A 22,187-nucleotide genomic window follows, 5' to 3' on the forward strand; every position below is an offset into this window, starting at 1 on the left:
TCCCATTACTTCCAACAGTGCAACCTCCATCCACACCAACAGCAATCACACACAGTCACCCATAGTCACAGTTAGACATGAGTCGCCTAAGACATTCAGTTATGACTGTCAGTGTAGTCAGAGCATTCCCGGACAGTAGCCACACATACCACAGCTGTTTTCTGCAGTTGTCTGTGTTGTTGTAATGAGCCCGGTGCAATCCTCCATGCCTCCTATACCCACAACCTCCACACAGATGGAGCAGGTGCCCTTTAATCCCACCACAACTAAGGATAGATGTACTGTATCTTCCACAACAGAGCTGCTGCCAACACTGAAGGGAGTAATAAAACACAGGCTCTCACAGGGACCACAGACATACCATATGCATTACTCTGCCTTTAACATTTTATTATTTAGCACATAGAGATGTAACAAGCAGTCTAGAATGTTGTGCTATCTCAAGTGATTGTCACACATTACATTGTTATTGAAGTGTCATGTGGGCTACTGTATTTTCTCTTTGCACCACACAACCTGAAATATGTAGATTGTTACAGGCCACTTTGGAGAGTTTTGGTTTTGTGTTGTCTTCATTTGAAATTTAAATTTAGCTAATTGTTTGTAACAATGAAGAATTATTCAAACCTTAATTCCAAAAAAAGACCTCTACCAAGAGATAGCGCTACCTTTACTCATTGGGTCTTACTTATTGCATCATACCACTCAACTGACAGCACATTTGTACCCTAGCAACACAGTGAGTCATCACACAGAGTCTCCCAAAAAAGTATTCCAAGAAAGGGAGCATTAAAGGAAATTGCATTACAAAGAGGCAAGGGGTTGGAAAGCATTACCGAAGATCACATTTCAAGCATCTATTTGCAGGGGCCCCGCTCTTTATGGGCGGTTATTAGATGGATTCAACTCATTTTTCACAACTGGCTCAATCTTTTTTTTTTTATCCTTTTTGTTTAAGTTTTTTTTTTTGCCTACAGTAAAGTACGGTACGAGGCTTCCATTATTCCCACTAAAAGCACTACTTTCAAATACAAGAGGCAAGCATCTAGGAAACTAGCCCTTATGAAGCTCAAGGGACCAAAGGGAGCAAAGGAGGAGGGTGTATGTGTGAAAAGGACGAATGGGAGATTTATATGGGCTCTGAGTCTTTACCATCAGCTCAGTGGGTCCGCAGCATCAATAGAAATAGAATTAGGCCCTGGAGAAGTGCACTCGTTTATTAGGGCAGAGAGTAGATAGCAGATATAGGCTTTTAACCTCTGGGTAAGTGCAAAGCAGGATGAGTAAGGCTGTGGTAAAAGACACTCCTTCACTTCGAGCTGTAACACCTTTTCACAGAAAAGAAAAAAAGTAAATGCATCCTACCTGTACTTTTCCAAGATTGGAGTGGTTATTAGAATTTATTAGGTACAAGGTTAGTGGGGAGAACAGCTCTGGAGTTAAGGTAATCAACACTGCACTGTAAAAGTATGAGAGCAAGGGTGGGACTAGACAACCCCAACCCCCGAACACACAAAACATACAACTCCATGTATCTCTTCCCCTGTGCTGTAGGTCACCCTTCTGAACTTCATGATCACCCCAGAGGGCATCCAGGACCAGCTGCTGGGTATTGTGGTGGCCCGGGATAGGCCTAATCTGGAGGAAGAGAAACAGGCTCTCATCCTACAGGGAGCAGAGAACAAAAGGTACAGTAGCACACACCAGACCCGTGTGAAATTTTAACTATTAAAATAAAAAATTCACCTTCCCCAAAGTGCAAACTGCAGACTTGTTAAATTTGTCCTCATACTTTTTGCAGACAGTTGAAAGAGATTGAGGACAAAATCTTACAGGTGCTTTCCTCCTCTGAGGGCAACATCCTGGAAGACGAGACAGCCGTCAAGATCCTCTCCTGCTCCAAGGTGCTAGCCAATGAAATCACAGAGAAGCAGGCTGTGGCTGAGGTGACGGAGCAGAAGATTGATGAGACCCGTATGGGCTACACACCAATTGCCGTGCATTCAGCCATCTTGTTCTTCTCCATTGCCGACCTGGCTAACATTGAGCCCATGTACCAGTACTCCCTCACCTGGTTTATTAACCTCTTCATCAGCTCCATCGACAGCTCAGAGAAGAGTGACGACTTGGAGCAGAGGTAAGCAGGGCTGACAAATGCACTGGCCAAATACTGGTTCCTACAAGTCACTTAAGCAAGTTCTTGGACCATAGCACTTTCTCTCTGCTCGAAAAATCATATTTGGTTTGGAAGCTGTTAAAAGAAATTTGAATGTAACACCAGTAACAGCTCATGAATTCTGTTAGGTTTGGAACAAGATTATTAAAATGCCACCATATGTATCTTTTGCAGGCTACAGATCCTGAGAGACCACTTTACCTACACACTATATGTCAATGTGTGTCGCTCACTGTTTGAGAAGGATAAACTGCTCTTTTCCTTCTGCCTCACTGTCAACCTTCTCATGCACAACAAGCTGGTAGGAATATACACACCCTCCACACATGTTACAACACTATGTTATTTGATAACACATCTAATATTTTTGTTTGATTGGTTTGTTAGTAAGTTATTATCTGATCAAAAAAGCTAGTGAGCATAATTTTTCAGAATCAGTCCTCTGTATGATTGCGTTAGATTATCAGTATTTTGCATTTTCAATTTGCATAAAGCTGTTACCCAACATAATCCCCAAAATGGTGAACCTTTAAATCACTTAATCACAAATAGTGGTTAATCCTCTGCTGTGGTAACTCTTTAATAGCTTCATCACAGCAATTCATTTTTTAGGTGGATGAGGGGGAGTGGCGCTTCCTTCTGACAGGTGGTGTGGGCCTGGACAACCCCCACTCGAATCCCTGCACCTGGCTCCCCAAGAAGTCTTGGGATGAGATTTGCCGTCTGGATGAGATGGAATGTTTCAAAGGTCTGCGGCGCAACATGGCTCACCTCAGGAATGAGTGGAAGAAGGTCTACGACAGCCCAGTGAGTGTCATTAAGCTGATTGGTGGGTGCTGATGGGGCTCTTTCTGTGGGTGTTGTATATATTTCTGTGTTGGTAAAGACAAACTGGGTAGGTATAAATTAGTTGCTTTCTGTCCTTTCTCTCATTGAAAAATTCAAAAGGTTGAAAAACTAATAAGACACCAAATAATCTGGGTTAATGCCCACATTTTTTAAAATCAGCATGTACAGGCACCATTACATCAAAATACCCGAGAGAACTAGAGGGAGAAGAAAATCTGTAAATCCTCCCAAAATGCAAGTTTAGTCAGTACGCACCTTTATATTGCTGGCATGGGGTCTTGTTGTAGAACTTGCAAATATGTTGACTTCCTGTTATAGATGTGGTTGTGGTTAGCAGGTTAGCAGTCTTGAAATTAAGTCACATTTAGCACTGATAAGAACATTTGAATTCTGGAAGATTCAGAGGACCAAAGTCTTTAGAGCAAATGTTAAAGAGATTTAGGGTTTTTACCACATATTTTTCCAACATACGCTGTATGACACTAAGGCCCTGTACAGACAATCTAAGGCAGAACTGCTTGACACCAGCTTGAGCAATTGTTTGCCTGTGAAGAGAGAGCAAACCTTGCATCAATACCACTTTTGGTGTTGTGTACTGCTGTGATTTAATAGGCTCAAAGATCAAATTATTCAAAATGTAAAATTTTTTGCAGCTGACCTTTGAAAGTGCACCCAATCAGATTACGGATGACTAAGTCAGTGAAATATGGAGAAAAAAACATCTCTGACTTTACACAAATATGATATTAGTCTCATTTAAAAATAACTGTGTATTGTTTTCTTCTCTTCAGTCTGCCTTTGAAAGTTGTTTAAAATATAGTATATACAGCAAATGGTGATGAATTGGTGTTGAGCTGCTAAGACTGTACCTAACTGAATGGTGACTGTAGCCCAGACTGCTGGTCATGTAAGCTGTCTAAGATTCCAATCAAATCTACTTCCTTATTAAAAAATAGACAACAAGCAAAATCAAATTTCTCCTCCATATGAAAGAAAAAGGCTTTAGTGGGCTGTGGAAGAGAGGAAGTGAGGGATGATAGAGGGAAAGAAGTTATTTGAATTGGAAAAGGAAACAAGTGCAGAGTGAATAGGTTGAATGTATTTTCCAGTGGATTTGGCTCATGAAAAACAGGCCAGCCCCACCCACCCTGCAGCTCAACAGTATAGCTCAGAGGGATTCCACAACACTCATGCAGCCCCTGTCTCACATCCTCCAACCAATGGCAATGTGACAGAGCTCACCACAGCCCCTCATCCTGCCCCATACACCAGGGAGCACCTGCTACTACTACCTCCATGTTGGATGTGTTGAGAAATGAAAGTAATATATTTTTCATTATTAATACCTGCCATTTGTTTGAGTATGATCATCATCATCATGTGACCATTTTTCAATTTATCTTATAAATTGGTATAATCTTATTCAAATTCACACTTTATTAATTTTTACAGTGTCTTGTAACTATTTGCTATACTTTAATTAGGTGTTGCAGATTCCCCAGTTTTGGCTTCTTATTTTAATTCATGTTTAATAACTAAGTTTTATTATTTTAAGTGTAGTGTAGGAAAAGCTCACAGGTACAGATGATGCACACACTGTCTCCATCTCTGGATTATAAAGAATCTAAAATTGAAGTTTTATCTAATTAAATCTATTCTGTTCTTGTTGTGGTAGTCACCTCTTTGCAATCTAGATGCAAGAACGGCTGTTTAATCAACGTGTGGTACACACATGCTTGTGTCTTTGCTGTCATGCACACACACACACACACACACACACACACACACACACACACAGGCACCATCTTTGATTTATAATCAACAGAATCAGCCATAACGCTTCTATCTAATTAAATCTAGTTTGTTCCAGTTGTAGAATTCACATTTATTCAATCTTGATGTAACAACAGCTGTTCAATCAAGCGCACAGGCACTCCGACTCACACACCCCTGTACACACAGAGAATCCCCAGGAGATCCTAAATAGGTGTATCTGTCTCAAAGCACCTGCCAACACACATAGCCAGAAGTCTCTCGACAAACAGCCTGGGGGAAATAATTCCAAAACTTCCTGCTACCATTGCTCACTTCTTCTGGTGCACTCGTTCCACAAATTAATCAAACATATTGCTCTGACCCAGTACCCAGTGGTTTTTCTGTTTCCCCACCTCTTCTTCTACCGCTTTCTCCTTTTCTTCAGTCTGTCCCCTTTCATACATATTTATCTGTCTCCCTGCATTACTCTCCTCCCCATTCACATTACAAATTACCCCTCTTTTTGCTTAATTAAATAGTTTAATCTTGCAACAGCTTGATACAGTGCAACCCCACCCTAAATCTCCCCATCCTCTCCAAGAAAAGTTGACAGAAGGGCCTTTAGATGTATGTTTCTTGAAGGTAACATGATGAGGGCATGCCTCGTTTACTGATGAATAAAAATGACTGAATTGCCTCATTCTAATCTGCATTAAAAGATGTCATTTATTCATCTCTGTGACTTTGCAGGTTCTCCTCTGATTTGCTTGATTCTATTCTACACCAGTCACTTGAGTATTTTATTAGCATTTATGTTTATGAAACAGATAATGGTGGAAGAAAAATAAGTGATGAGATATCTGCAGTATATTTTCTTCCCAGAAAAGGTCATGTTAAAGTGAGTCATGCTAATATTTAGAAGCAAATGCATTGTGCTCCAGCGTGGAGTCTGAAGTAATTCCCATTTACCCAACAGTATAATTTCAGTCTGGGTTGTGCTGTGTCCATTTGCAGAGCCCCCATCAGACTCCTTTCCCCGATGAGTGGCAGGACAAACTGAGCCAGTTTCAGAAGATGCTGGTGATTCGATGTCTCAGACCTGACAAGGTCAGATCATATGTTTTTTTCCAAAGATTGTTTCCAAAAGATTTTTTGGCTACCAAGTTGTGAATCCATTTCCGTAAACATCCCCATTATATTAGGATGCAAAAATTCCAGAATGATTTCAGGTTATAAGGACTTTTTCACGCAAACACTAAACACATTCCATTAATCTGTCCTCCAGATTATTCCCATGGTACAAGAGTTTGTTTCCAACAGTTTGGGTCGTCCCTTCATTGAAGCGCCACCCTTCAACCTGAGTGAGGCCTTTGTTGATAGCCACTGCTGTGCCTCCCTGATCTTCATCCTCTCCCCCGGCTCAGACCCCATGGCTGCATTGCTGAAGTTTGGAGATGAAAAGGTACAGAGACATCTGGGAAATTCAGTACCTTTGAAGCCTGCTGTGTGTACAAACTCAAAATGAAAGGAGAAATTGAATCCTCTAGATTTGCAAGGCTCCCACACAGGTCTTGAAAGCACTGAAAATAATTTTGGCTCCTTCCAGGGTAAAAAGCAGCTACATAAGTTAGTGTGTGCATGTGCATGACTGTTCTTATCCCTTAGGGCTTCACTGGTAACAAGCTGACCTCCCTCTCACTGGGCCAAGGCCAGGGTCCTATTGCTATGCGTATGATTGAGACAGCCATTAAAGAGGGCACCTGGGTGGTTCTGCAGAACTGCCACTTGGCCACTTCATGGATGTCAACTCTGGAGAAAGTCTGTGAGGTCAGAACACACACACATGCTTTCTATACACAGATTCTATACCCAATGCTTAAAGTGCTACTATATTACTTCCAGTATGTTCATTTATTTACTTGGTCTTTGTGGCTGTGAGCAGGAGCTGAACCCAGACACCACCCACCCAGACTTTAGGCTGTGGCTGACTAGTTACCCATCTCCCACCTTCCCTGTGGCTGTGCTTCAGAATGGGGTGAAGATGACCAACGAGGCTCCGAAGGGCCTGCGCGCCAACATTGCACGCTCCTTCTTAATGGATCCTATCTCTGACCCAGAGTTTTTTGGAAGCTGTAGCAAGCCGGTCAGTGTGTGCCTGCGTGCATGTCTTCGTGTGTGTGTGCATGTGTGTGTGTATATATATATCTAGGTGGCTTGCTGTGAATATCTATCACACCTACATCAGTGGGAGTCCAATGCTCCTTTGTGTCTCTTGTCACCCTGCTGTGCATTTCAGTGTGTGTTTGTTTTAGCTGTAGAAATAAAAAACAACCAGTACTATTTATCTTTGACTATGCCACCCATCTGTGCTTATCCACCTCTCAGGCTGTATTCAAGAAGCTACTGTATGGTCTGTGCTTCTTCCACGCCCTAACCCAAGAGAGGAGGAAGTTTGGACCTTTAGGCTGGAACATTCCTTATGAATTCAATGAGACCGACCTCCGGATCTCTGTACAACAGCTGCACATGTTCCTGGAACAGTACGAGGTACATAGCGTTTTCCTTTCATGGATGATTCTTATTTCTTTGGTATTATTAAAAGTATTTTTTAACTCTCTCCATTAACTCACTTAAAAGTCAGTTATTAGAAACATCATCACATGTTTCCCAGGTAAGTGCATACTAACACAACCTTGTTCTGTCATACATACTTCATATAGACCCACATGAACTAAGTTCATATCACTTGCACAAAATAAAACATGCTTTTGTATGTTCACCATTCATATATACGGTATTCAGTGTCTAAGCAGATAATAGAAATTCTAGCCTTTACAAGTGGTTTCCTCCTCATATAAGTATCTGCTTTCATCCTCTATATTCAACTCCACTCTTGACATTTTTCCACAAACCGATAGCACTCCAGCCCTCCACCAGTCTTAGTTCCTCCGCTGTAGCTGAGAAAAAGTGGCAGAAATTAACTACTGAGGATATCTTTTTTGAAGAGTGACATTTTCATCTTGTAACCAAGTGCCGCTCAGTGAATTTGTAAGTGAAACCCTCTAGTGGAAAATGCCACAATGGGCACAGCCCTAACCTTTCACCTGCTATTACATCAGCTTTCATTCCAAGTCCAGGTCCTGAAGTGAATTTCAGCCAGGTCCCCTGTTACATAAGAATGTACACAACACACCAAAGAATGTACACACAGACAAGGAAATCCTGCATCTCAATGCCCACCTCTCCTTAAAATGTGCAACCCTATTGCAAGGTCATTCTTTGATTCCTGTGTAAAATGCCTGATTTCTTGTTTCCTGCAGGAAGTGCCATTTGACGCCGTGCGTTACATGACTGGTGAGTGTAACTATGGAGGGCGTGTGACAGATGACTGGGACAGACGGACTCTTCGTACAATCCTCTCTATCTTCTACACTTCCAAGATCATCAAGGACCCGGACTATAAGTTTGATCCCAGTGGGATATACTATGCACCAGCTGAGGGAGATGTAAGAAACAGAATCACACAAAATTGCTATAAATCATAGCCAACAGCAGTCTTAGTATCAAGAAGGGTTCTTTATAAATCACAGCTTTAGCTTAGATTTGGCTGTAACCACATTAATACACATAGGATTTTACAAAGATTAAGCACTGCCGTGGTATTACCTGGGAAACTTTGCACAGTATTTCACATAGAGTTGTTTTAGATACAAAGCAACTCACTGAACTGACTCGTCACTCACTTATTCACATTAAGCAGGCTGCACATTCACTGCCAATGGGGCGTTGTTAAGTGTGAAGTAGTTCTTCTTTACTTTGGTCATCTATGAAATGCAGGTGTTTCTACAGTCAGTGATTTTGCAGAGATATGAGGATAACCTCATCAGAAAATATAATCCTTTGTTAACTAGATGACAGTGGCTCCCCTCTTTTGCCTAATCGAGTGTTTATTCAACACAACCCTATGTATTCTGGCTAGAGATGACCACACACACTGGGAGCTGATATGTAGGAGCTGTGTTTTGCATCAAGGACACTGTGTTTTTGTTGTAGTCAAGATAGTTGGACCTTTTTGAGATATAATACACTGCAGCATAGAGCTGTTAAGCAGCAGTGTGTTTTTCCTTGAATATCCTCCAACAATATGACTTTCCTTCTGTTAAAACAGCGGATACACAAAGTTTAGAATATCGCTACCTTAAAAACTCAAGAAAAGTTAAACTCGCTTTAATGTGTTTGTTTCTAAACTAAGCATATTATAGACCTCACAGTTGCTTAGCACTGTTGTTGAGCTACCTTTAAAAAGTCATTAGGAGATAAAATGTGTGTAACAAGGCACAGCAGGCAACCACCATCAGTGAAGGTTGATATATTTGTTAACACAAGTGCAATCTATGGCGCGCTCCATTTTATTTGGCATTTTGTTCTCCAGTGCTGCACCCCCCTCCAACCACATCTTTTATTCATGAAGTCACATTTACATAGTCATTATCATAAATGTCAGCAATCTAAGGAGCCAACTTGTTTTTCAGAGAGTGTTATTACTGGAGATGTTTCCTGATGTTGCGTTAAAAATTGTCCTCTTACTTTACTCCTCTCACCTCCCTCTGTTTCTCTGCATCTCTGTTGCAGTACAACAGCTACATAGAATACACCAAGTCGCTGCCACTCAACCCGTCACCGGAGATTTTTGGCATGAATGCCAATGCAGATATCACCAAGGATCAGGCTGAGACACAACTACTGTTTGACAGCATCTTGCTAACGCAGGTAAATCAACCTAGACCTATGATACAGAAGGGATTATATTGATTAAGAGTAACTAAGTATCACACATGAACAAGTGTAAACACACACAATGGAATTAGTCGGTCCATCTTTTACAAAAATATGCTGACTAAGAACACTTTCCTATTCACTTAAATAGGAATGACTGTGGATTGGATACACAATATACATATACATATATATATATATATATATATATATATATATATATATAGGTAGATAGATAGCTTCCCAATCAGGTTTTTTTTAAATATTACTCTTGCTGACATTACAAGGCCACAATTTCATGTCTCTCAGACAATAACATCAATGTGATCCCGAATTCATTAATACAGTATGCAATTAAATGACCCAGAGGTTTGTGACCATAAAACTGGGTGAAAAATATCAGGCATTAAACAGCGCTGTTAAAAGTGAACTGATTTCTTGGTCGCTTCCCAAACCAACACGACCCCCTCTTGGCCACCATCCAGATGCTCGGCTGGAATGTCAGTACTCAGTTGGTAGATTTTCAAATTGTATATAACATGCATCACACTCTCACCCAGCAAATGCATGACATGAACATACACAGAAATCACACATTTACCTAGACACAGAAATACTGTCTCATACAAACACACAGCATCCATATGCTTACCTTTTTTAGTATCTTTGCCAGCCTTACATATTTATCTGTGCTCCACTAAAATAATCTATGCAATATTAATTAAAGAGAAAAATATAAATAAACACTTTAGTTGTTTGTAGAGAGACTTCTCAAAGAACAAAAAGTCACACTGCAAAGTCACAGTGTGACTCAGTGCGGCAGATCTGTGTGATCCCACATCATTATATCTCAGCTCTGTAGAGTTAGACTATGTTAGCTTGTTGAGGATTATAGCTTACAGCTTCCTGGGTCTAGTTAATGTTTGCTGCAAATCAAATCTAAGGCATTTCACATCAAGGCCAACTTGAAAATGACGCAAGTGCAGCTTCTCCTGCAAAGTGGAAAGATGTTTATTTATCTGGGTATCCCTTTATTTATTTTAAGATACAGTGCACTGCCTCTCCATTATCTAACATTTTTCAAAAGTTTAAATTGTCGGAATTCCCATGGGAATTAAACTTGATATTAAACAAGTGCAAGGGATCAAGATGTAACAGCAGGCGAGAGTGTCTCTATATGTCTGCCTCTTTCAGCTCCTTATATACAGACCTGACTTGCTATAAACAAATAGAAAATTATTTCCACAGGCATTGCCACTTCTAGATTCAAGTTAAAATTAGAGTCCAATGGAGTCTGACATTTATTTTTATAAACTCCATTCAACAAGATTAATAATGGTTTCAGTCATGTGTGAACTTTATTAGCATCTAATACAGTCTCATCCGTCTCAATGACCGATAAACATGGAGATGCTTCAAATGGAATGAAGCAACTATTTGTCATTCCCCTACTGTAACCCCGATGCCATTAGCCAATGATTATCCATTACCACTCGCTACTGACTGAGCATCAAATAGGTAAATGTAGCACTTGGACTGAGAGGAAAGTGGACGAATCACAGATGAGAGTGAATAATTATCAGCATGAATGATTATTAGAATTGTTGATAAGACCGTGTCAAATTACTGTGTGAGTGTGTGTGTGTGTGCGTGTGTGTGTGTGTGTGTGTGTGTGTGTGTGTGTGTGTGTGTGTGTGTGTGTGTGTGTGTGTGTGTGTGTGTGTGTGTGTGTGCGTGTGTGTGTGTGTGCGCGCACGTGTGTGTGTGCGCACGTCTGTGGGTGGGTGGATGTGTGTGTGTGTGTGTGTGTTTGTGTGTTGGGTGGGTGGATGGGTGGGTGTGTGTGGGCGTGTGTGTGTGTGTATTGGTGGGTGGGTGTGGGTGTGTGTCTAAAGATGAGATCCTAAGATTATACTTGCTAGAATCCCTCTGAGCCTGAGAAATAACCACAAATTAAGAAAGGGAAGGTAACTGATAAGACTATGATATTCTGTGTCATTTTGTGTCCTTTTAAAAGTAAAGTTAGAAGTCAGAACCTCTTAACATCAGGGTCTTTTCAGGATCAAAATAGCACCAATGCAAAAGAGTCCTAAAAAGGGAATACATAATTTGACAAGTCAAAGACAGCAAAAGATAATTTTTCCCCCAAAATGATGAACTGTCAAAGCAATCCAAGCCATAAGTCCTGCCTCCCCTTCTCATCCATCCTCTGACGCTCTGTGTCTCTGATCAGTCCCGCTCTACAGGCGGAGACGCCAAATCCTCAGATGACATGGTCTTTGAAGTGGCAGCTGACATCCTAAGCAAGCTGCCTGGAGACTTTGACTTGGAGGCAGCAATGAGGCGCTTTCCCACCAGCTACAATCAGAGCATGAACACAGTGCTGGTGCAGGAGATGGGCCGCTTCAACAACCTGCTCTGCAACATCCGAGGCTCCTGTGTCAACATCCAGAAGGCCATTAAGGTGCATACATACGTGGAGCTGATAGAAAGGAGGGGAATGTATTATTCTACACTGAGTGAAATTTGATGCCATTGCAAAGAGATGTGTAAGATGTGCAACACCTCACATATTAGCACTAAGGGATGGTAGTTAAATCTTTAAACTTGATCCTGGTCCCATTTTCAGTGATCCTTGTTATTTGGATAGTTACAGTATGATATATGGCCCAGTGTACTGTAATTACGCTTAATTTGTTTGTTTTAGATAAACAGTAAGGCCAAATGATGAATTATTATTGATTTTACATTCCTGTGCAGTGAAAGCAATATTTCTTCAGTAGGGACACAACTCTGCTGAACGATTACAGGGGAAACTTTGGTAATATATCCTCAGAAATCAAATGCTGTAAGCATCAACACAACACACCGAGTGCACTAATCTAAAACTATAATTAGTTTAACACTTTGGAAAAATGTAGAAATTAACAATTATCCAGAAAAACTGCATCCACCTAAAAGTCATTGTGTGTTATTGGTTTTAGCGTCTTCTTCGTCTACCAGCGTCTTTATATTATGCACTAAGTAAATGTACAAGCAGTGAGTGCTCTGAAAAAAATAAATGGATACTTTATAGAAATGTTGATGACCCTGAGGAAATGACTGGGATGAAGCAGCTATCTAAATCTTCAAATCGTGAACTAGTGCATTGACCTTCTCTTCAGAAAGTGCTCTGCAGCATAGAGAAGAACTGAGCCCACCCTGCTAAATACAATAGCTCGATTCCTGCAGTGCTGTTATGTATTCTAGCCACTTCTTTGTGCCTGGACTAAATACTGTACAGTATAATCTACAGCCATGCAAGCAGCTCTGTGAGGCTGTGCAGCACAGTGGTGCTTTGAGCTAAATACTATCATCAGCATCCTAACACACTCACAATGACAAAGCTAATGTGCTGATGATTAGCAGGTATAATGTTTATCATGTTCACCATGTTGGTTTAGCATATTACCATGTTAACATTTGGTAATTAGCAGTAAACACACAGCGCAACTCAGGCTGATGGGAATACTGTTTTTGCAAGGACTTGGTCATAAACCTGGACAAATTGAAATTTAAGGGAAATGCAGGGAGATTACTGAAGTATTACTATTCATCATCTCTGCAGCATGTATATCTGTCCCAAATTTAATGGTAACCCACCCAGTAGCCGTCGAGACATTTCGGTTTAGACCACGGTGGTGAAATGACGTTGCCATTCCTAGGATCAGCTGCTAACACAGCTATAAATATGTGTTTGTTTGCTGCCAGGTTGTTTGAAACTTAGGTTGTGGTTTTGCTGTCACTTGATCCATAAATAAACAAGAAGGAAGTGGTAGGAGAGTGTAAGTAGTTGGCACAAACCACATCTGCTGTGTGTGATGAACTATGAATCTTGACAATTAAGCAGACTCCCAAATAGAGCTACTGTATCTTAAAGCCTTAATATGATTTTGTTGTGTTGTTTTTCATAATAAGTTTTTCTTCAAATTACTACCAAGAGACATACTTGAAGTGAAAATAGGTATTTAGGACATAACATCCATCCCTCCATCTTTGTTTTATCTGTAATTATTTGGTGCGTGTTGTGAACAAAAGACCAAACCAAATGTCATCTGAATGTGTGCATGAATATGTGTGAACACACACACATGCGTCTCTTTATGCCATTTAATAAACAAACCTTCTACGTATATCCTCTCCTTATGAGATGCACCTTCCTCATGGGATTGAATTGGAGGGAACATAAAAGAGACACTAAGGGGGGAAAAGCACATGATCTTTCATATTTATATTAAAGACCCCCTACAGAGTAACAAGAATTCCCATTATGTGGTTGTCCGTCACCTATCACCTATCTCCAGAGAGACAAGTATAAGTGACAAGCTTCGATTTCTCTCATATTATCTTTCTCTCCCGTTCAATTCTGTGTTATAACAGCACTTGAACAACTTCACATTTTCAGGTTGTGAAGATGTCAATCATGTGTTTGTAGGTTAAGGTATGTCTGTAAATGTATGTGTATTTGTGTGTGTGTGTGTGTGTGTGTGTGTGCAGGGGCTGGTAGTGATGTCTGCAGAGCTGGAGGAGGTGGTCAGCAGCATCCTGAAGGGGCGTATCCCAGGCATGTGGATGAAGAAGTCCTACCCCAGCCTAAAACCGCTGGGAAGCTACGTCAGTGACTTCCTGGAGAGACTCAAGTTCTTACAGGTACTGAAACTTGCCAAAGTGCTCCATATCAGACACTTGCAGTATCATACAAGTGTCTTTGGTTATACAAAACTACTAAGTCAATTGTCTGAGACAAAATAATAACCTCAGAAAAAGAAGACCGTGGCGCAGTGGGTTGAGCAGGCGCCCCATATGTAGAGTTGCTGCAGTCGGCCCCGGTTTGAATCCCGCATCGGAGGGAGGTTTACATAATAAAGAATGGCAAAATGGAAATTGACACAAACAGAGAAATAATTAAAAAGAATAGAAAGAAGGAGACAAGAAAGAAGAAAGTGTCTTCTTAATCACGCTGCTTGTAGAGTCATATTAGTATAAATATTTCACTATGGTCATTCCTCACTGGAAGGCAAATACCCAATAAGCAACTTGCTCTGGGGGAAAAAAAAAACACAGAACACACTCCTTAAATGGTCATGTCTTCTTAAGTCTCTGGAACCCCGCTGGCTTGTTTGGCCTCAGAGGTGAAGAGCTGATATCACATGGAAAAGTTCACTTTAGTACATACTGTACCCTCTATAGTCAACTGCAACCCTGCCTTAAGCTGTGTCACACTTGAGTTGCACAAGACCACTTCATTTCACTGTGGCTTATCAACACATAGGAGGTAGGTGGATCTATCACAGTTGGTAGAAGAAACACATGTAGAGACACACGGTCTGTCATGTGAGTCTGCAAAGTGAACTGCTTCACTTAACCATCAGTTTCCATGTTTCCCTTTTCTATTTCCACTGCAGAAATATCCTCCTGATCATCATTACTCAGCTGAGTGAAAAGAATTCTGTGTGTGTGTGTGTGTGTGTGTGTGTGTGTGTGTGTGTGTGTGTGTGTGTGTGTGTGTGTGTGTGTGTGTGTGTATGTAATAGTTATCCAACTGAAATGTCCACTCTTGACTCCCCACAGGGTGAACTGGAAAGTCTTGGCTTTCTTATCTGAGGCAGCAGCTTTCTTGACAGAATACATCCACACTTTAAGAAATCTAGAAATTGTTTACTGTTTTAACAAGTTTTGAGAAGAAAAACAAGTTTCCTCTCAGGCAGACAGTATGTTCTTTGCCTAGCTTAGCACGAAGACTGGAAACACACATGTTGAATCTTGTCTCATGTCCAGTCACAGGGTACTTGTTCATCTTTAGATAGTTATCAGATGGTTCCACTGTGTGAGCTAACTGTGAGTAAAACTGTGAGCTCTTTCTCCCTGCTTCCTGTTTTTGTGCTAAGCTAGGCTACGGCTATGTTTTTCATTCTTTACTGAATGCACAAAGAAACTGATGTTCTTCCTCTCATCTCATAAAGCAAACAAGTATATTTTTGTTTAATACGAACTAGCAGGCTATTGGATGGAAAACACACAAAAAACTGATGATTCAACTTAAATGCATGTTGTGATTTTGAACTTTCAAAACCAAAGATGTCCATCTGTACTTTGTATTAAGTGCTAATTAGCAAATGTTAGCATTCTAACATGCTAATCGTTACATTATAACTGCTAAAACTGCTAAACATCAGTATGTTAGTATTGTCATTGGGAGCATGTGTATGAATGAGCACACTCTCAACATAGTCTGGTTACCTGAAATTTTAAACCCTATTGATATGGGAAAACTAGCAGATATGTGAAGTGATGTTAATAATGGTTCATTAATATTTTCAGAGCAAGTAAAGAATTTCCTTTTTCACATTAGAATGTAGCATTTAAATGAGATGTGATACAACTGTGTTGACCTCAGCTCAGAAATTTTTTGAGAGACTGATTTCAGTGCTCAGTTCCTTTCACTGATCAGATTCACACTGTTCCCACACTCACATAATCAACTGAACATTATGTTTAAACATATGATATTGTAATGTAGTTGTGCTCCCGCCATCCCTAGTTTTGTGTTTGTGCTGTTAATATGTGCATTTTTCTTTTTTTTCTGTCGTGGATTACCCTGCTGTATATAAATACAAAAACTGTACACAAAGTGTACAGTAACCTGAACTTAACCAACACTCAATCATGTGAACCCACTTGAAAACCTTTGTGTCCACAGTACTCTGACTGGTTGTGGTTGTAATTGTCCCTCTCTTCTGTGCCCTGCTGTGTGTTCAGGACTGGTATGATAAGGGTACACCTGCTGTATTCTGGATATCAGGATTCTTCTTCACCCAGGCCTTCCTCACAGGCAGCCAGCAGAACTATGCCAGGAAACACACTGTCCCTATTGACTTGCTGGGTTTCGACTTCGAGGTCCTGGATGACAGAAAATACAAACGACCCCCAGAGGACGGTACGATACTAGTGGGGGAGAGGAGGAGGAGACAGGATGAGCAAGAGTGGTTATAGGGAGAATGAAGGATGGTAGTTTAAAAGAAAAAGTAGGATATTAGAAGAGCTATTGAAAGGTGATATTCAGCAAATCATCCCCTAGTTTAATGAAAGCAGAGGTAAGACACTATGATAGAGAGCACTTGAGGAAGGAAGGATTCAGAAGGAAATGGAAAAAGATACAAGCTTTCAAACCAGAGAGTGAAATAAGAGGCACATAGGCAGTGGGTGGAGGAGAAGAAACAAACAGATGAAAACTGACATTAGGCTGACTGAAAATGAGAGAGGCGGAGTATAAAGTGAGTATAAAGTTGAAGCAAAGCCTCCCTGTCTCTTGCCTGCATGCGGGTCTGCGTCAGCCCCTCGCTGTGCCTCCAGCTCTGCTGTGAGATTCTCAGTCAGTCTCACATAAAGTCTCACCATCAATCAGTTCCCAGCTGGGGCCCCATCACACCAACACAGCCCATACTGCCAAACTACTAATCTGACAGTGTGTTTGTGCATTTGAGTGTGTTATACTGACAGGATGCCAAGAGTCAGTTATCTCTAAATCTCGCCCTTTTTTTCCCTGCACCATTAATAGGGGAGCTCACATGCTGTATGAAAAGACAGTGTTTTCACACAGAGGTCAGTTCAGCTTGATTCATAAAGTCGTGTGGTTACTGGAAGAGCCAACATTTGCGTGTGTTGTAGTCACAGGGTTCCTCAATGACCGTGGGTTATGTGGCGTTTGCAGAAGGAAGTGGATGACTCTAATAATAACACTCACCTCTTGTCTTCTACCTCTGAATGATTTTGTCAGGTGTGTACATTCGAGGCCTCTTCCTCGATGGCGCCCGCTGGGACAGAGAGACCAAACTTCTTGCTGAGTCCTACCCCAAAGTGCTGCATGACCCGATGCCTGTGGTGAGGAGCACACCCACTACACAATACTGTTAGTTAGAAAGCAACATTTAAGAATCCTCAGAAACAGCCTGATAGTCAGACTGAACTGCCGATTTGTATCACTCCAGTCATTCAGCCTGACACCATGTTAGACAATGTCTCGTTGTTTATAGAGCAGTAAATCCCAAATCACTTTTCATTCAGGTCAGCTCAAACACTTGTGGCCACTCACTATGTGGTTAGCTATGTATGTAGTTCACTTGTTTTGTAAGCTAAAGTGATGACCTCGCCATTCAAATGCACTTCAGTACGCACAACAGTGAGTCAACGCAACACACAGGTGTTCACACAGCTACGATTCAGTTGACAGGTCAATATGTTCAAACCTTCAGTTTCGTAGAAGACTGCTTCTAAGTTTAAGTTTAATAGCCTATTATTGACCACAGTTATCACATTATAAATTCTACTGTGAGTTTTGTGATCATTTGATAAACTTTCAACAGCTGAGCTTACAACAGCCCCGCAGCTAAAAGCTCCAGTCTGTGACAGTGGTGCTTCATTATAGTTTTAGCTTAAAGATTCCTTCTTCATGTACTAAACACATTTGAATCACTAAATAAATTAGAGCTGTAAGTGGTGATGAAGAGGTCTGGAACCAGGCTACCTCAGACACAACTTTGCTAAACAAATAGTGTGACAAAAACATCTCGCTGTTTTGTGTTTTTCATTGGCAGATGGAGTTTGCTTAGTTTTCAGAGATATGACGATGGGCACATTGAAGATTTTTTCTCATTATACAAAGTTAAATTGTTTGGGTTTTTTTTTCAAAGTTTTGTTTATTTTCTACTTAACTTTTAAAGTCATTAACATGTTCAAAAATGGAAACTTGAATCTTGGAATATGCTCTTTCATGAGATTTTTTTTTGTCACCTGCTGTTTCCATGGTGAAGGTGAACTACAGAAACTCTCCCCATTTCCCCCAGATCTGATTCTGCTGCTCTGATGTCTCTTGTATGATGATAATCGGTGCAGTTTTAACAGCAGTTTTCAACACAGAGAAGCATTTTAACTGAAAGTACAAATAAACACAGAGAAGTGTGGGTTTACACATTATATACTGTTAGGGTTTTACACCTCAATGAGGGCAAATATTAAGCCTTAGTTTGAGATGACCTGGTAGTATAGGCTATAGTGAAAATAACATAACGCATAACATATTCTTAAATAAAATCTGAGGAAGTTTATTGATTCAGCTCCTGTGAATCCCTATAGGTGTCAAAAAGAGGAGAGATATGAGCCTCATTTCAAATTATTAAAATTGGGCAGATTCCAGTGTTATTCAGCTTGTAACCTCCTACAAGGAGGTTTGGTTTTTTTTTAATCACAGACCAATTTTGTGAGTCTCCAAGGAGAAAGTGAACAACAAGCAGCAGACTGTAGCTGCAGTTCTACCCAGGAGGATGTTCACATCTCCTTGTTCTCTGGACTCAGCACAGAGCAGCTTCAGCACTTTCTCACATTGTGCCTGTAGGAAGCCTGGCTGCTTCTCTCATCCTTATATTAATTGAGTTTGATATGCTATATGAAAGTAGACTGACAGAGTGATGGAAGCAGAGTGCCAGTGGCTAAGAGCGAGGACCGCTCAAGTTTTCCTTGTTTTCTTATTCTTTTTCTGCCTCTGTTGTGTCTTCTTCACTATGCATTCAAGTGATTATGAATAATGCACAAGACTGACTTTTTAATATTCAGACATTTCAGGGCAAGTTATTAACAGAATCAGTTTTTGACAAGACCAGAACTTAATTAAAAATGTGTTTATTATTTGTTGGGGAAAAAACACAACAGAGGCCGTGACTGGCTTTGAAATGCAAATCTTCATAGAGGCGCCCGTTATGGAACCAGATCAGTACTCTTCTGGCTGCAACTCAACAAACTGTTTTTGTTTCTTGTTTTTTTTTTTTTTTTTTTTCCTTGTAAGATGTTTTTTGAGTGGCCCAGTTTATCCCTTTTGCATAACCAAGACTTGTTAATAGCCCAAAGGGAATATTCCTTGTTAATGCAATTGTTTTATAAGTTTATGTCCCCAAAGTTATAATTTGTAAGTTAATGTTTGGATAACAAATCGAGATCCAGGTTAGTTTCTACTGTGTTACATGTTTATCTGTCCTGACCTTGAATATAATCTGATCATTTTCTTTGAATACAACCACGTCCGATATCATGCATTTGTCCTGTAATCAGGACAGTTCATTTTGTTGCCAGTTTTTTGTTCCAGTCAGATATTTTGAAAGGAAAGCAACGTCTAAATGACACAGACTTTTTGCCAAAAGTGGCTAATGGAGAAATAAGTAGGCAAACATGGCAGCCACATCTTAAATTTTAAATCCCATCATTTGGCCTTGTTGGCCCCCGACGGCCCCTCTGTAACGCCTCTCTGTGCTCCGTCCTCTCTCTGTCAGATGTGGTTGAGGCCCATTAAGCGACAAGACATCCCCCAGAGGATGTGTTATGTGGTGCCAGTCTACAAGACCAGCGAGCGGCGCGGCACCCTGTCCACCACTGGACATTCCACCAATTATGTCATCGCCATGGTGCTCAACACCAACGTGCCCGCCGAGCACTGGATCAGACGAGGGGTCGCGCTGCTCTGCCAGCTCAGCTCCTAGTCTCTGTTGTCTCTGTTTAGTTTTACACCTCTGTTCAATACAAACTCTGTAACTGTGATTACAAAAATGAAAAAACACACTGTCTCTTGTGCCTTTTTATGCAGGGATCTACAGGAATACAACTATGGCAGGTAAGAATAATTCGATTAGAAACAATAAAAACATAGCACCCAAAGTTTAAGTGTTCAAAAGTAGTTTTGCACTTGAACACAAGTCATTTGAACTCAACAGCTAAATGTTTCGTGCGCAGCTGTGTGTTTTTACGTTAGTTCAAGCACAAAAGAGCTCACATGTTGCTCAGAGTTGAGAGTTACCATTTTAGATTGAGGCGGATTGTCTGTCAGTATGAGGAGTATGCAAGTGAAGAGGATAATAATGAGGCTCAACAAAAAGCAAAACTCTATCAAAATCTTGTGGATGAGCAGAAAATCATTTTCATGGTGAAGAAAAACCACTTCATGACTGTACAGCAAGTCAACGACGCTCTACAGGATGTAGACGGACAGGTTCCCTTGTCGATGATGAAGAGAAGACTTAATGACCAGAACCTCAGAGGGCTCATTGCAGAGGTCAGGTTGTGGTTCACAGAAACATACAAAAAGAAACCAGGAACAAAGTTCTATGGACTGATGAAACAAAAATCAACTTCTATCCAGATGATGGAAAGAGGAAACTGTGGAGGAAAAAAGAAACAGCTCATGACCCATGACGCACCTCATCTGTCAAACATGGTGCTGGTTCTGTAATGACTTGGGCATGTATGGCTACAATGGAACTAGCACATTGGCATTTATTGATTTCACTGCTGACAGAAGCAATACAGAGATATAGTGGGACATTCTTCAGGCTCAGATTCAGTCAAATACATCTAAACTCATTGGACAACATTTCATCATTATTTAACTGGCTTAGATAGAACAAGTAGTCAGACTTCTGATAGACTGAGTCTATCTAAATTCCTCCGTTGCACAAGCAGTTTAATTCTCGGTAAATTAAGACTTTTTTCAAAATAAAAATTGCCGACCTAGGAAACGCATCCAACTTCTCAGCTCCGTTTACCCCAGCAGAAAAGGTTTGTCTTTTGGAAGAATTCAGCAGTTACAAGGACGTTTCACTTGGGAAATTCAGCAAAGAGTGAAACTATTTTTTTAAGTGATATGGGAAAAGAAATGGCTGCAGTCTCTAAAAACTATTTCCCTTCTCATCACTCTCTGCATAACAATGTTAGCAAGCCACAAATTATGAGCCATGTTTTCCTATTTTTAGCTGTTCTGTGCTGGTCACCGTAGGTGTGATTGTTACCCTGGCAACATTGGTCTTAGGCCTGAGTTAGCCTGCGGGTAAGGTGTCAATTTTTTTTTACTTAAAATGATTCAGTCTTTATTTGTGTGAAACGGTCTTACTTCCATTAGACTAATCTATGAGCATAATATGAAAATGAAGACTAGACTAACGCTAACGGAAGAGTCTATAATCATTGTAAAATATCTCGGTCTGACTGAGCTGCATTCAAAGGCAGAGAGACACCACAGCAAGCAAGAGAGGAAGGAAGCTGCACTCAACAGTTTAGTTACATGAACTACTGGTATTCGTTATGCGTTATACCCATGTAGGTGCATCCGTATGTGCATAAATATATATATATATATATGTGCGTATATATGCCTCTATATATAGGTATGGGTGTGTATGTATATGTATGTGTGTGTATATGCAGACATGGGTCCATGTACATATTTGATATTTCAATGAATTGACTAATTTTAGTGATGTGGGGTGGGGAGTGAGGATAATGGGGATTTGCAACTTACTATTATTGTTATTTTTAATATTTTACTCAACTTGATTAACTTGTATGTTGTACTTTAACTAAAATTGAATGTGCTCAAGTTCAGAGCCCGAAGAGTAAAAATGAAAAAAACTGTCCAAATACATTTGGTGACATTCTTGTGGACTCAACAGTCAGCAGGTATAAATGCACCCAAACACTGTAGAAGCCACATTCCCAACAATTTATTTCTGATTGCAGAAATACATTCAGACCACGCTGGTAACTTCATTATGCA

The 22,187-nt window shown here is 40.5% G+C and overlaps 1 protein-coding gene across 1 annotated transcript in view; it reads left to right on the forward strand.

Annotated features, from left to right (window-relative positions):
• The window catches only part of dnah7 (dynein, axonemal, heavy chain 7), a 76,161-nt gene extending 54,102 nt beyond the window's left edge, over positions 1 to 22,059 (forward strand). Inside the window, exons 51-66 of the mRNA XM_056388975.1 lie at positions 1,555 to 1,688; positions 1,802 to 2,137; positions 2,351 to 2,477; positions 2,789 to 2,983; positions 5,795 to 5,887; positions 6,066 to 6,242; positions 6,446 to 6,607; positions 6,723 to 6,923; positions 7,166 to 7,327; positions 8,101 to 8,286; positions 9,413 to 9,550; positions 11,790 to 12,020; positions 14,093 to 14,245; positions 16,355 to 16,532; positions 17,373 to 17,476; positions 19,915 to 22,059. Coding sequence (XP_056244950.1) covers positions 1,555 to 1,688; positions 1,802 to 2,137; positions 2,351 to 2,477; positions 2,789 to 2,983; positions 5,795 to 5,887; positions 6,066 to 6,242; positions 6,446 to 6,607; positions 6,723 to 6,923; positions 7,166 to 7,327; positions 8,101 to 8,286; positions 9,413 to 9,550; positions 11,790 to 12,020; positions 14,093 to 14,245; positions 16,355 to 16,532; positions 17,373 to 17,476; positions 19,915 to 20,121 — 2,784 coding nt within the window. The 3' untranslated portion in view covers positions 20,122 to 22,059. The remainder of the gene's footprint in view (positions 1 to 1,554; positions 1,689 to 1,801; positions 2,138 to 2,350; positions 2,478 to 2,788; positions 2,984 to 5,794; positions 5,888 to 6,065; positions 6,243 to 6,445; positions 6,608 to 6,722; positions 6,924 to 7,165; positions 7,328 to 8,100; positions 8,287 to 9,412; positions 9,551 to 11,789; positions 12,021 to 14,092; positions 14,246 to 16,354; positions 16,533 to 17,372; positions 17,477 to 19,914) is intronic.
• Positions 22,060 to 22,187: the final 128 nt, after the last annotated feature.

Source organism: Seriola aureovittata, chromosome 11 (genome assembly GCF_021018895.1).
Source record: "Seriola aureovittata isolate HTS-2021-v1 ecotype China chromosome 11, ASM2101889v1, whole genome shotgun sequence".
Classification (NCBI taxonomy): Eukaryota; Metazoa; Chordata; class Actinopteri; order Carangiformes; family Carangidae; genus Seriola; species Seriola aureovittata.